This window comes from Triticum aestivum, chromosome 7D (assembly GCF_018294505.1).
Source record: "Triticum aestivum cultivar Chinese Spring chromosome 7D, IWGSC CS RefSeq v2.1, whole genome shotgun sequence".
NCBI lineage: Eukaryota > Viridiplantae > Streptophyta > Magnoliopsida > Poales > Poaceae > Triticum > Triticum aestivum.
In genome coordinates this window covers 208,403,920-208,415,647 of record NC_057814.1, presented here as the reverse complement: position 1 = coordinate 208,415,647, position 11,728 = coordinate 208,403,920, and the positions used below count along the sequence as shown (strand labels likewise).

At 42.1% G+C, this 11,728-nt stretch overlaps 1 protein-coding gene across 2 annotated transcripts; it reads left to right on the top strand.

Annotated features, from left to right (window-relative positions):
- The first annotated feature begins 501 nt into the window (after positions 1-501).
- On the top strand, positions 502-10,725 carry LOC123163767 (protein ENHANCED DOWNY MILDEW 2). 2 transcript variants are annotated; one of them, XM_044581151.1, is made up of 17 exons: positions 502-765; positions 1,787-1,883; positions 2,017-2,150; positions 2,827-2,917; positions 3,013-3,108; positions 3,192-3,439; positions 3,547-3,645; positions 3,730-4,053; positions 4,815-4,956; positions 5,025-5,126; positions 5,489-5,581; positions 7,665-7,706; positions 8,264-8,374; positions 8,580-8,651; positions 8,733-8,851; positions 8,936-8,999; positions 9,091-10,725. In XM_044581151.1, exons 3-17 carry the CDS (start codon positions 2,068-2,070, stop codon positions 10,132-10,134), a joined length of 2,730 nt encoding a protein of 909 aa, XP_044437086.1. In that variant the 5' UTR covers positions 502-765; positions 1,787-1,883; positions 2,017-2,067; the 3' UTR covers positions 10,135-10,725. The 2 variants fall into 2 exon arrangements, with proteins under 2 accessions (XP_044437086.1, XP_044437085.1); XM_044581150.1 differs by lacking the exon at positions 1,787-1,883.
- The last annotated feature ends 1,003 nt before the right edge of the window (positions 10,726-11,728 follow it).

Below are 11,728 nucleotides of genomic sequence, written 5' to 3'. Positions count from 1 at the left end.
GAAAAAAGCAGATGAAAGGCTTTCCCCGCAGGCCGGCAGAGTTGGCGCAGTAACTCCGGCGAGGTAACTCTGCGTACCTACCACACCTGCCTCCCATCTCGTCCGTCCACACGTCGTACGATCAGATCCTCGCCGTCCGGCCCTTTCGCCCAACGGCCTTCTGTGCACACCGGCGCCCCGCGCACCAGTCGGGTTAAAAAAATATTCGATCGTGCATCGGACGCCTCGGATCCCCTGTAGTCGAAAAAGGCTAGGCTAATCCACGGCCAGTATCACGCGGAACCTCCCCCTGACAGGCGGGTCCCGCATAGAACGCCTTTCCAACTCTTTTACCTTGCATCCCTAAAAACTCTCTTACCTTGCAGTTGTCTACCCCTTTCACGACAGATGGGCCCAGGTGAGGTGGGGTCGGCGGTTCAGTGTGCGTGACGGAGAGCGGCTAGAGAACGGCTGCAAGGCGGTGGGAGGGAGCGGAGCATAAAACGGACGTGACCAGCGCCACGCCTCGCCTCGCCTCCCCATTTCTCTCTCCCACTCCCCCATTACGTCTCTTGCTCAGACCCTGTGCTGTGCGTGTGTGAGAGAGATTCTCGTCTTCCACTTTCACCCCCCAAATATCGTGTGCGCCTTTTTTTTTTGCTGCTCATGTTGGTTTTGTGCGGGAGGAGGGGGTTATGCCAGCGGCCGCGGGGATCAAAACCCTAGAGGAGGCGGCCTTCTGATGCGAAGCTAGGGGGCGCAGCCCGGCTGCTTTGAGTAAGCGAGGTAAGCGATCGGTTGGTTGGAAATACCGGGGGGTCGATTTCATCGGGGGCGTCGCTTCCGGCTAGAAATCTGTGGGGGGAATGCCTGCGTTTTGCGGTGATTTTGGTGCATTTTGTTGTTGTTGTTGTTGTTGTTGTTATTTCTGTTAATATTTTGTGCTTGCTTTTTGGGATGTCTTCCCCGGGCGTGGCATTTTGATTTGGTTGGTTGGTCGCATTGCCTATGATTGGGTAGTTCCGTACGCGCATGCGTCTTCGTAATTAAGGGCCGGATTTATTCCTATCGTTTGCTCGCCGTGCTGGTGGGGAGCTTAATCGCCGCGCCCTTCTCGTTTTCCGGCGATTTTATTCCGCTTAAAGGCGCGGGGTTTGCTTGGATTTAGGGGGGTTTTGCGAGGGGGCAGAGCCGCGAGGAAGCTTCCGCGACGCTGCCGCTCGCCGCGACCTACTTGGCCGCTCGCATTCGCCGTGCCTCTCGCCGCCGACTCCGAGTTCGCTGCCGCCTCCACAGCCAGGCTCTCAAGGACTGGGCGACGAGAAGCAGGCGGCGGCTTCCGGGTGGTGCGTTTTGCCCCACGGATATCTCCTGCATCTCTCGTCCTCTCAAACGGCATCGATTGCTGTATTTTCGGGGCTTATGGGTTCGTGGTTATTATTTTTGAAATTTCTTTGGTAAGGCTCGGGGTCAGGGAGTTCGAAGATACTGCGCTGTAACCCCCTCTGCTACTAGTGCTCCGTAACAAACTGAGACTGCTTTTAAATTTAGCGAGGAAACTGGGGAAATTTGGAGATCTTAACCGTCAAGGTGTCTATACACTTTCCGTGCACAAATAGGCATTCCTGCATGCATGTATGTGTGCGCCTGCCTCCCTATTTTTCATCATGCTTCTGTTTTGTTGCCAATAGTGCTTAAACCAAGATAAAGTAGTTATGCCTTTTTTTATGGGGTTTCAGTGTTCGATAAGTTACATGGTTTTCTTAGTTTTCCCAATTTAATGTTATACTGACTTGGTCTAAATTAGGACATCGAAGCCGAAAACGGAAGTCCAGAAAAATATTAGCTAGCGTTTCTCTGGTCCCATATAACTTCGTGCAACTTCAGTAGGAAGGTGATTTGGGGTAGGTATTGGCATGAGTGTCAATGTTAAGTTTGGTGGATTAATATTGCTGTATCTCAAACAATTTGTGTGAGTTGTGAAACATATACAGCTCTACAGTATGATAAACAAACATTTGTGTGGTGCTTAAACAGGTTTTATAGAGGCGTAAAAGTGAAACAAGGACCTTCCAGTTGATACCAGATATGGCTGAGATTGCTGATGAAGATAGTTCCACCGGCATTGATTTGATTTGTGCCTTGTGTGATAATGGTGGTGAAATCGCAAGGTACACGTTTATTTGTTTTCTCCTTTTTGTGCTCTGAATGAAATGTAATGGAATAATCAGTTGTAGTTCTTTATTACAGAATTCTCAACCGTTTATTAGTTTGGATCGCTACTAAAACTATTGAATTTGAAACAAAGTAAAACCATTGTTAATCATCAACATGCACTTTCTATAGGTAGAAATGGCTTTATTAGAGAACATAGTCGCTAAGCTTCATAGTTCTAATCATGCAATAATCTATACCTTGATGCTGTTTAACAAGGAGATGTCTTGACCTACAACTTATTGAGAATGCAGCTTGGCTTATAAATTGCCTGCTGTTTTGTATGGAAGCTCTAGCCTCTAGGAAAATGGTGGAGTTCTAACCATGCCTGGTTATATGTGTATCACAGTTGGATGTTTTATTCCACTTTGTGCTCACCTGGAGTACTTGATCTGCTTACTAACTTTTACAAGCTTTGCTCTACATGTCGTTTACTAGCTAGGTTAACTGCTTAAGTGTTATTCTCTGGAAGTTTTCTGTTGAAATCAGTTCTTACCTTTTGTTACATAAAAATAAAATACATGTAGAATGAGTATTTGGTCCAATACATGTAGAACATGCATTAGCATTTTAGGTTGAACCTTAGTTTCTCATTATGATTAGTGATGTGTGCTTCTTCTAAACTATCTGCAGCTGTGAAGGCAAGTGCCTGCGGTCATTTCATGCAACAAAAGATGCTAGTGAAGACTGCAAAACATTGGGCTATACTAGGAATCAGTTTGATGTATCTATTCTGATCCTCAGTTGGGAGTGAATCATTTTTTTTACTGTTCTTTACCTATTCGAGGCATCTTTTGATGTGCTTATATATATTTACAGGCGATGAAAGTTTTTCTGTGCAAGAATTGTGAACATGAAAGATATCAATGTTTTGCCTGTCACAGGTTGAGTTCAGCGAAAACAGATCCTCCTGAGGTTAAAGCCCTTTTACCTAATATAGTTTTGAGAAATTTCAAGCAGACTAGTTGGCTGCTTACTTGAATTATTATATCTTGTAGCTATTCCCTTGTGCTTCAGCAAGTTGTGGGCACTTTTATCATGCTAAATGTGTTGCACAATTGCTCTTCCCTGAAAATGAAGCAAAAGCAACTGAGTACACGACAAGGATAATCAATGGGGCGAAATTTGCATGCCCAGTCCACAAATGTGATGTTTGTAAATATGGTGAAAACAAGGAGGTTAAGGAGCTGCAATTTGCTGTTTGCCGACGGTGCCCAAAGTCATATCATCGAAGATGTCTGCCAAGGCAATGAGAACTTGTTCCCATATTTGTGACTGTAGTTTGCATTCCTTGTTAGTTGGTATTTACTACGCTGCCTTGGATCAAACTAACATGTATGTACCTGTCAATAGGAAAATCGTCTTTGATGACGTAATTGAGAATGGTGTGTGCCTTTTCCAAAGGGCATGGGACGGTCTTCTGCCAAAGAATCGCATCTTAATATATTGCCTGTAAGATTTGTTTCCTTTAGACAATTATTTGTTTTCCTTGCTATGTTGGTGCATCTTTCTGACTATATTCTTTTTTTTGGCCAGCAAGCACAATATTGATCCAAACCTTCGAACTCCTCTAAGAGATCATATTAAGTTTCCTGATGATCCTATCACTAAAAAATCATCCAATGTGAATGGATTGAGAAGGGTTAAGATACGACGCCTTGATGACTGCCTCCCTGTCCCATCATCCAGTAGCAAAAGACCCCTCGGTACATCAACTTGTTCTTCCTCCATCAATTCGATAGCGAAAAGGAAGAAAGAACATCTGCCTGGAGGTACAAAACATCCCAGTATGCAAAAATCAGTCATGTCAGTGATCCCCATTAGCACATTCCCTGAGGTTGACATAAACACGGCGACGAGGTAAATATATCACTCTTTACTTCTGTGCTCTTTATTCATCTCTCTATGATCTTCAGATGCACTTGATTACAAATTTAAGTTTACTGGTTAAGTATTTATAAGAGCGTATATAGTTGCCATGCAAAATATTTTCTTAAAATTATTATTTGCATTTTTAGTAACAAATGTGCTAAACGAATGTACTAGTAAATGTTTATTCGAGTGTGTGAAAAGTCAAAGCTTGAATTTGGGAATGGAGGGGGTGCCAAAATTCTTGTACGTTAGATTTAAGATGATTTGGGTGTTTAAGTTTAGTTGTAAAGTTAGTGGACGACAATAAGAAAAGCTTAAGGGTCACTGGACGCCACCCTGTAAATTTACATAAGCAGTTGCAAAACACTTGTTATTTTTGATGAGTTTATCATCTGATGATGATGAGCGAAAGGTTCTTGAAACGCTTAAATTCTTGCAGAACGCTGATCTGATAAGCCAAAAAGTTTGTGTATCTTGTGTCAACAAATATAGAACTGCACAGTATGTGCTGATGTGTGCCAATCAAGATAACAAAAAGCCTTTAAATGCAGGGTCATCATGTTTACTTTGTTCCCAATTGTTTATGTGCCGCCATCATATTAAATATTTTGATTTCTGAGGAATGCTGGCACTGCTACCTTTGCATTACGTTGTGTCCAAGTATTTGTGCATTTCAATACTGTTGTATTCCTTATGTTGCCATAATCCGCAACGCAAACACCGAGACTAACCTAGTGGTAGTCTCTCAGGATTTATGACTTTGCACAGAAAGCATCATCAAATATAACTATTGAGGATGTACAGAAACAGCTAGTTGTTTCGTCTACGTACACATCATTTATGAAGAATACTGATAAAGTTACATTGGGAAAGGTGGAAAGATCTGTCGAGGTACTCTACTGCACTTTCTTAGAAGCTGTGCCATGTATTTGGTTGATGCTGATGTGTATTCTTGGCAGGCTGTTAAGACTGCGGTTCATATGTTAGAAAGTGGTGCGGATATAGAAGAGGCCAAAGATGTATGCTCACCATATGACCTTTTCCAACTTGCAAAATGGAAGGTACATGCAAATTCATTCTTTCGTTTCATCCTTGTGTTTTTAGGATTGTAGAATTTGGCTGTTTGTGATAACTGATAATTGGACATTGAGATACTGAAAGTTATCGTAATGATCTACTCCCTCCGTTCCTAAATATTTGTCTTTCTAGAGATTTCAACAAGTGACTACATACGGAGCAAAATGAGTGAATCTACACTCTAAAATATGTCTATATACATCCGTATGTGGTAGTCCATTTGAAATCACTAAAAAGACAAATATTAAGAAACGGAGGGAGTATGAGATACATGCTTGTAGTTTTTCCTCTGACATGGTATGCCTACGATTGCAATATACATGATATTATGAACTATTATGTGCAGAACAAACTGAATATATATCTTGCCCCGTTTCTTCATGGCACGCGCTATACATCTTATGGTCGGCATTTTACAAAACTGGACAAGCTCGAGAAGGTAGGTCTACACATTATTTAAAATATGTCTTGTTTGTTCCTGCTATATAGAGTTATCTTCTGTTCACTATGTTCTGGTAGCAACTTGTCATGTTGCGACTTCTGAGTAGTGTTCTGACATGAAAATATCCTGCTTGTTGTGTTGAAATCGGTCATATGATATGTTTGTCCATGTATGCCTGATCCCAAATTGGCATCCATTTTAGTTCTAGATACATCCATTTCTGCGACGAGTAATTTGGAACGGACGGAGTAGTTGGTTAATGCTCACATTAATTACCCAGAGTAGAGTTGGCACTTAGTCATGGTTGAAAAACTAGTTATGTGCAGATTCAACAAGGCTGTTTCTCAGTAAGTGTTGTTTGTGGCATCTTAGGGTCCAGTTGTCTATTAAGCTAAGTCTAGAAGTATCCAGGGTGAGGGTGTGTGTGTGTCCTGGTAGAAGAGTCTGTTTGTGGGAAGAGTCTTGTCATCTCCTAGATGAACCCAGACTAGTCTAGAAGTATCCAGGGAGTGTGTCCTAGTAGAAGAGTCTGTGGGTAGAATCCAATTGTCTCTTAGATGAACCCAGCCTAGTCTTGAGTTATCCAGAGTGTGTTGAATTACTGTTCAGTGAACAGTAATTCAACCTAAAGGGTCTATATAAGGGTGTATTCCCCTTGTAAGGAGGCAAGCAAGGAAATATCTAGGTCCTACCTATGCTTCTCTTCTACCCCTCTAATTCTCCCATCTTTCCCCACTACCTTTTACTGTACCACGGCGCCTGCACGGCAACGACCCTTCCATCCAGCAAAAGTATCCCACCCTACAACCTTGGTAGCCAACGTTAGCTACCACAGTAAGATTTACCTTTGATCCCAAAGATCAAAGAACTTGCACATTTTAATATATAGACGACAAATGAATGAGTCAACATGATTTGGTAGTATTCAACCATGTTTTTTACTGCAAATTACAGTAAGAATATTAAAGAAGATACAAAGTGCATTGAAACTGTGAATTTGCACTTGGCAGCAGCATTTGTTGGGACCTTGTAAGATTCGGTCCTTTAGGGGCTGGTTATCTTTATTTGGTAGTCTTTTTATCTCTTATATATTGAGGTAGGTAGAAGCCTCCCTCTGATTAAAGAGGGGTTTTGCTTTAGGGCTAAGCAACAGTGAACTTAATCTGCTCTCTCGAATCTTCTCCTCTCCACTTGAATCATCTAATCCTTTATCTTGTGCTGCTAAGAATCTAGACAAATCTGCTACCTCGAATCTTGTCCTCTCCCCTTGAATGATCTTAGTATTAAACATTAAGTCTTGCATTGTGCACAAAGGACAAAAAACTTGGGTAACATATTTCTTATTCAGGAATTTGGCGTAACTAATATTAATGTTTAAAAATCATCTATATCATTTTTTGTTTCTGTTGGCTATAAACAGAATTCTAGGTGAAACCAAGATATATTTATTATGCAAGAATTTGTGTGACTAATGTAATGTTAAAACGCGTTCGAGATCAACTTCTTTCTCTGTTGGTTATAAACAGAATTCTAGGTAAAAACCAAGTTAAAAAGTTTGGGGGTTAAATTAGCAATCTGCACCTCCTAATTTGATACCTGTTGCAGAAAACCGCATGGCTACTATTCCCTTGCACTTAAGAATGGTCAGCAGGTACTTTACGAAGATACCTGTTTCTGAGACACAATTTTATAAATGCATAAAAATACTACCCCTGGTGGTTGTGTGGAACTGTTGCCAAATTAGGTAGTGGTAAACTACAATATACTTGCTCTTTAGGGCATGTTTTTAATAATAGTATTTCTTCATAAAGTTCTGGTATTTTGTTGAAATTTGACTTGCATACCAAAACTTTTCCAATAAATACAATTTTTCCAAACAGCACATTATTTGTTTTGTACAGCGGCTACTCTTCAATCTCTGGTTTCATTTTGTTCTCTTTCTTTGGGTTGAAAATTGTGCTTGTTATCTTGCTTAGAAGGTTATGGTTAGTTCAAGCTTTGTATATACTCTAGGTTGCTTCCTGTTCCTGACTGCATTCTTAATCTGTCTTGCTGAAGTAACTCTGGTGATTTTGTGCAGATTGTAGATAAGTTACAATGGTATGTTCAAAGTGGTGATATGGTAAATTTCTGTTTTGGTTTTTGTTACTTAAGTCTTGAATTGTAAACATGCATAAGTGATGCACCTATTATAGTCCACTTCCATCTCATCTCATACATGCATAAAATCTGTTATTTTGATCATTCAGTCATGGATTTTTTTATACTCAGTGTTATCATACATATATGCTGTCAGTAACAATCTTAGACAGCCAATTCAGATGGTGATGCGCCGGTAAAAAAAATACTGAGGCAATTGTTTGAATAAAACATTGCATTATGTTTGTCTGCATAAAAAGTTTACCACTGATTTTGTTTTATTAAAGTTTCTACCAGTTTGTAATAATGCAATATGATCACCTGCTTGGACTACTTGCCATTCTTGGATTAACTAGAATCTGCTCATAATGTGCATGTTTGGACTATTTTTATTCATGAATTCTAGCTTCTGTTCATTTTTCTGTCTCAACTCTGGAAGTTACCTCACCACTTATTTTATGGACCCAGATTCAAATTTGACTGCAATATGTCCAACAGAAGCTGTTTATCATGACCTGTGCATTTTTCTTATTCTTTTAGGTCGTTGACTTCTGCTGTGGTTCAAATGATTTTAGCACATTATTGAAGGAAAAGCTCGAAGCTTCTGAAAAGAATTGCTTCTATAAAAACTATGATCTCATCCAGCCAAAGGTGCTTGCATTTCTCCAATTGTTATACATGGTCCATTTTTATCTTTAATAGTTTAGTTAATATTCCATGTACTATGAAATAGTTAATTGCAGATATAGGAGCCTGACCAGGCATCCAATGTCTTTTGCTACTCCCTTAGCAAATTTTTGATTCGTTGAAGTGTTGTGCACAGCGGACTGATACAGCATTATAAATATTTCTCCAGAATGATTTCAATTTTGAGAGGCGAGACTGGATGACTGTTCAACCAGATGAATTGCCTGCCGGATCCCGATTGGTATAGCTAGTGTTACTTTGCTCACGTCCATTATGGCAAACTTCCAGATTTTATGTATTCAGTATATGCTGTTATCGTCAGATCATGGGGCTGAACCCTCCTTTTGGGTTTAAAGCTTCGCTTGCAAACCAGTTCATCAACAAAGCCCTAAGTTTCAAGCCAAAGCTGATAATTCTTATTGTTCCCAAGGAAACAGAAAGGTACTGCTTTTCTCTTTATTCATCCCCATATAGCTTTCTGCTTCTCTTAATCTCCAACAATATTCCACACTTGATGATGTGTAGGTTGGATAAAAAATACCCACCTTATGAGCTAATATGGGAGGATTCTAATCAGCTCGCAGGAAAGGTATGTTTGGACTGTTCCCCTTGAGAACTCCTATACTTTAACGCTGATGATAGAATTTCGTTCCTGATGTTTCTTTTGGAAAATTACGCAGTCGTTCTATTTGCCTGGATCGTTTGATGCTGATAATAAGCAGATGGATCAGTGGAATCTATCACCTCCTCCTCTTTCTCTATGGAGCCGTAGTGATTTTGCTCAGAAACATAATGAGATTGCTAAATCAAAGGGGCACCTCTGCAGCAGAAGACCGTGCTATAATGATTCACAAAGGGACAACGCAGGCAATGCATATATGAGCACCAGTGGCGATTTGGAAATGGGCAGTGAGGGTGAGGCGTGCATCCCTGACGAAGAAATGCAAGGAGAGCGACAAGCAGAAGCCTCCGTGATAGACCAGTTGTTGGCTGACACATACCATGATACCACTAGTTCTCCAGGTGACTACTGGACTGATACCAACGGCCGATCAGGGCAACCTCGCAACTATGATACTCCAGGTGGAAATGACCCTCCAACCCATGAGTATTTTGCAGTCAGGGCAGCTGAATCTGACATGAGCATTTCGTTGTCAGGCAGAAGTGCTTCTCGGAATCAAAACCAAACTGTGTCAACCTCTGATCATGAGCCTACCAACGATCATATTGCAAGTGTATCTGCCAAGCAACCAACCGATCCTGCTGATTGTGACGAGGTAACATCAGCTGATGCCCAGCATGGGCTGGGAGACCCACCGTCTGCACCAGAAAATGCAGCTGGAGTTCAATACCGAATCCTGGAAGACTCCCCACCTGAGGAAGGACAGCGAATCCTGGAAGACTCCCCACCTGAGGAAGGACAGCGAATCCTGGAAGACTCCCCACCTGAGGAAGGACAGCTGACACCTGAGGATGCACAGCTGAATGATTTGTCGTCTACAGATGGAAATGCAGCTGTTGTGCAGATGCTGGAGGAGTCGCCACTTGAAGCGGATGCTCCAGTGGCTGCAGCGAATCTGCCACTAGCGCATACCTTCCCGGGGCTGCAGTTTGCAAGCGCTCCCACGTGGCCTGGATGCTACGCCGCTCGTGAAGTTCTGTCCCGAGGCATGGGCTACCCGACCTTCCATCAGGGAGCCTCCTACAATTTGCTTGAGAAGTAACACTAACCAAGCAAGCAAAGTCGATGCCATCTTTTGTTAGCAATGACCGGTTGACTTTCTTGCTTTAACCTGGCCAGGACGTCGAGAAAGAAAGGGAAACCAGCGCCTCTTGTCATGTGTGTAAGTGGAAGAAGACACCAAGTAGCTGCTTATGTTCCTCGGCTTATCTTAGGGCCTCTTTGATTCATAGGATTGCAAAAACATAGGAATAGGGAAAGCGTAGGATTGGAATGGCATGTCCATTATCCCTATGGGATTTGAGTTTGTTTGATTGTGCCACGAGAAAAACAAAGGATTTCTTCCAAGAGGTTGGAGTGGATGTTAAAATTCCTGTGAAATGTAGTACAAATGAATCTTTGGGAAAAATCCTACAGGATTCAATCCTACGAATCAAACGATCAACGTAGGAAAAATTCCTAAGGATTCTAATCCTTCAAAGATCCTATGAAAACCCTTTGAATCAAAGAGACCCTTACAGGTGTGAGCTTGTTTATCTTCTGCGGCCAGCTTTAAAGTGCTGAGGTTGTGTGTGCACCTGCACTAATTTTGAACTAAAACTGTATCAAGAGTCATTGTGATGATGCTTGTTGACATCGTGTTTGTTTGGCATTGTGGCTGCTTTTTGCTAAGCCTAAATTTTGCCCCGAGAGCATCCTTTCGTCGAATTTAGCTGTCATTGCTCCTGGCCTGTTGCTTTCGTATTTGTTACCGTGATTTCTTGTTCCAAGTCTCAGTTTGCTATGGTGGCCATCCCTCATATTCAGAATTTTTGCTTCTTATTGCACGATGCAGCAATGGTGTAGCAATCAAGTGACTAATATATACAGTAGTAGAACAGCATTAGACTAGACTGCTTGCCTCTAATATATAATCCCCCGTTCCTAAATATTTGTCTTTCTAGAGATTTCAACAAGTGACTACATACGAAGTAAAATGAGTGAATCTACATTCTATATACATCTATGTAGTATATACATCCGTATGTGGTAGTTCATTTGAAATCTCTAAAAAGACAAATATTTAAGAACGGAGGGAGTACATCAAGATTTGTCCGTAAGAGTAGCTTCCTGTCTCTGCTATATGTTGGAATGGTGAGCCAGCGGCGACAACGCTGCGTTGGATGCTAACATAGGTGTAGAGCAGAACCGTGTGGACGCGAGCGTGGGAAGTTGGAGCAGAAGCTGTCCATGGATGGGCAGCGTTACTCACTAGTGGCAGTGGGTATGGGTGGAAGACCCGGGCCGATGTCGTTGGATTCGGTCACGGGAACGTCTGACCGGCGACTCCCGACCTGGAGACCCACACGTGCAGCGCCCTGAAACGGGAGTATTATTATCCCAGGCAATTATGAGTGTCTTCCGTTTTGTACGAATTTTATCCGTTTAGGTCGGCGGATTTTATCCGTTTAGGTCAGCGAAATGGACACAAGCATCTACTCTTAATCGCCGGTGCCTCCAACAGGCCCGTCGCATCCCAATTTGTCTGTTTTTTGGACTTGAAATTTGAACGCGAACAAGAGCAAGTAATCTACCGCCCCCCGCGTCGTCTCCCTGGAGGCGGCTCTGGAGGCGGCTCGGGCAGGAACCCTAGCCAC

Coding starts and splice junctions, on each gene's coding strand:
- LOC123163767 (XM_044581150.1), top strand. CDS start 2,068: ATGGCTGAGATTGCTGATGAAGATAGTTCCACCGGCATTGATTTGATT. Junction 4,957..5,024: donor AGGTGGAAAGATCTGTCGAG/GTACTCTACTGC, acceptor TATTCTTGGCAG/GCTGTTAAGACTGCGGTTCA. Junction 9,000..9,090: donor CTAATCAGCTCGCAGGAAAG/GTATGTTTGGAC, acceptor AAAATTACGCAG/TCGTTCTATTTGCCTGGATC.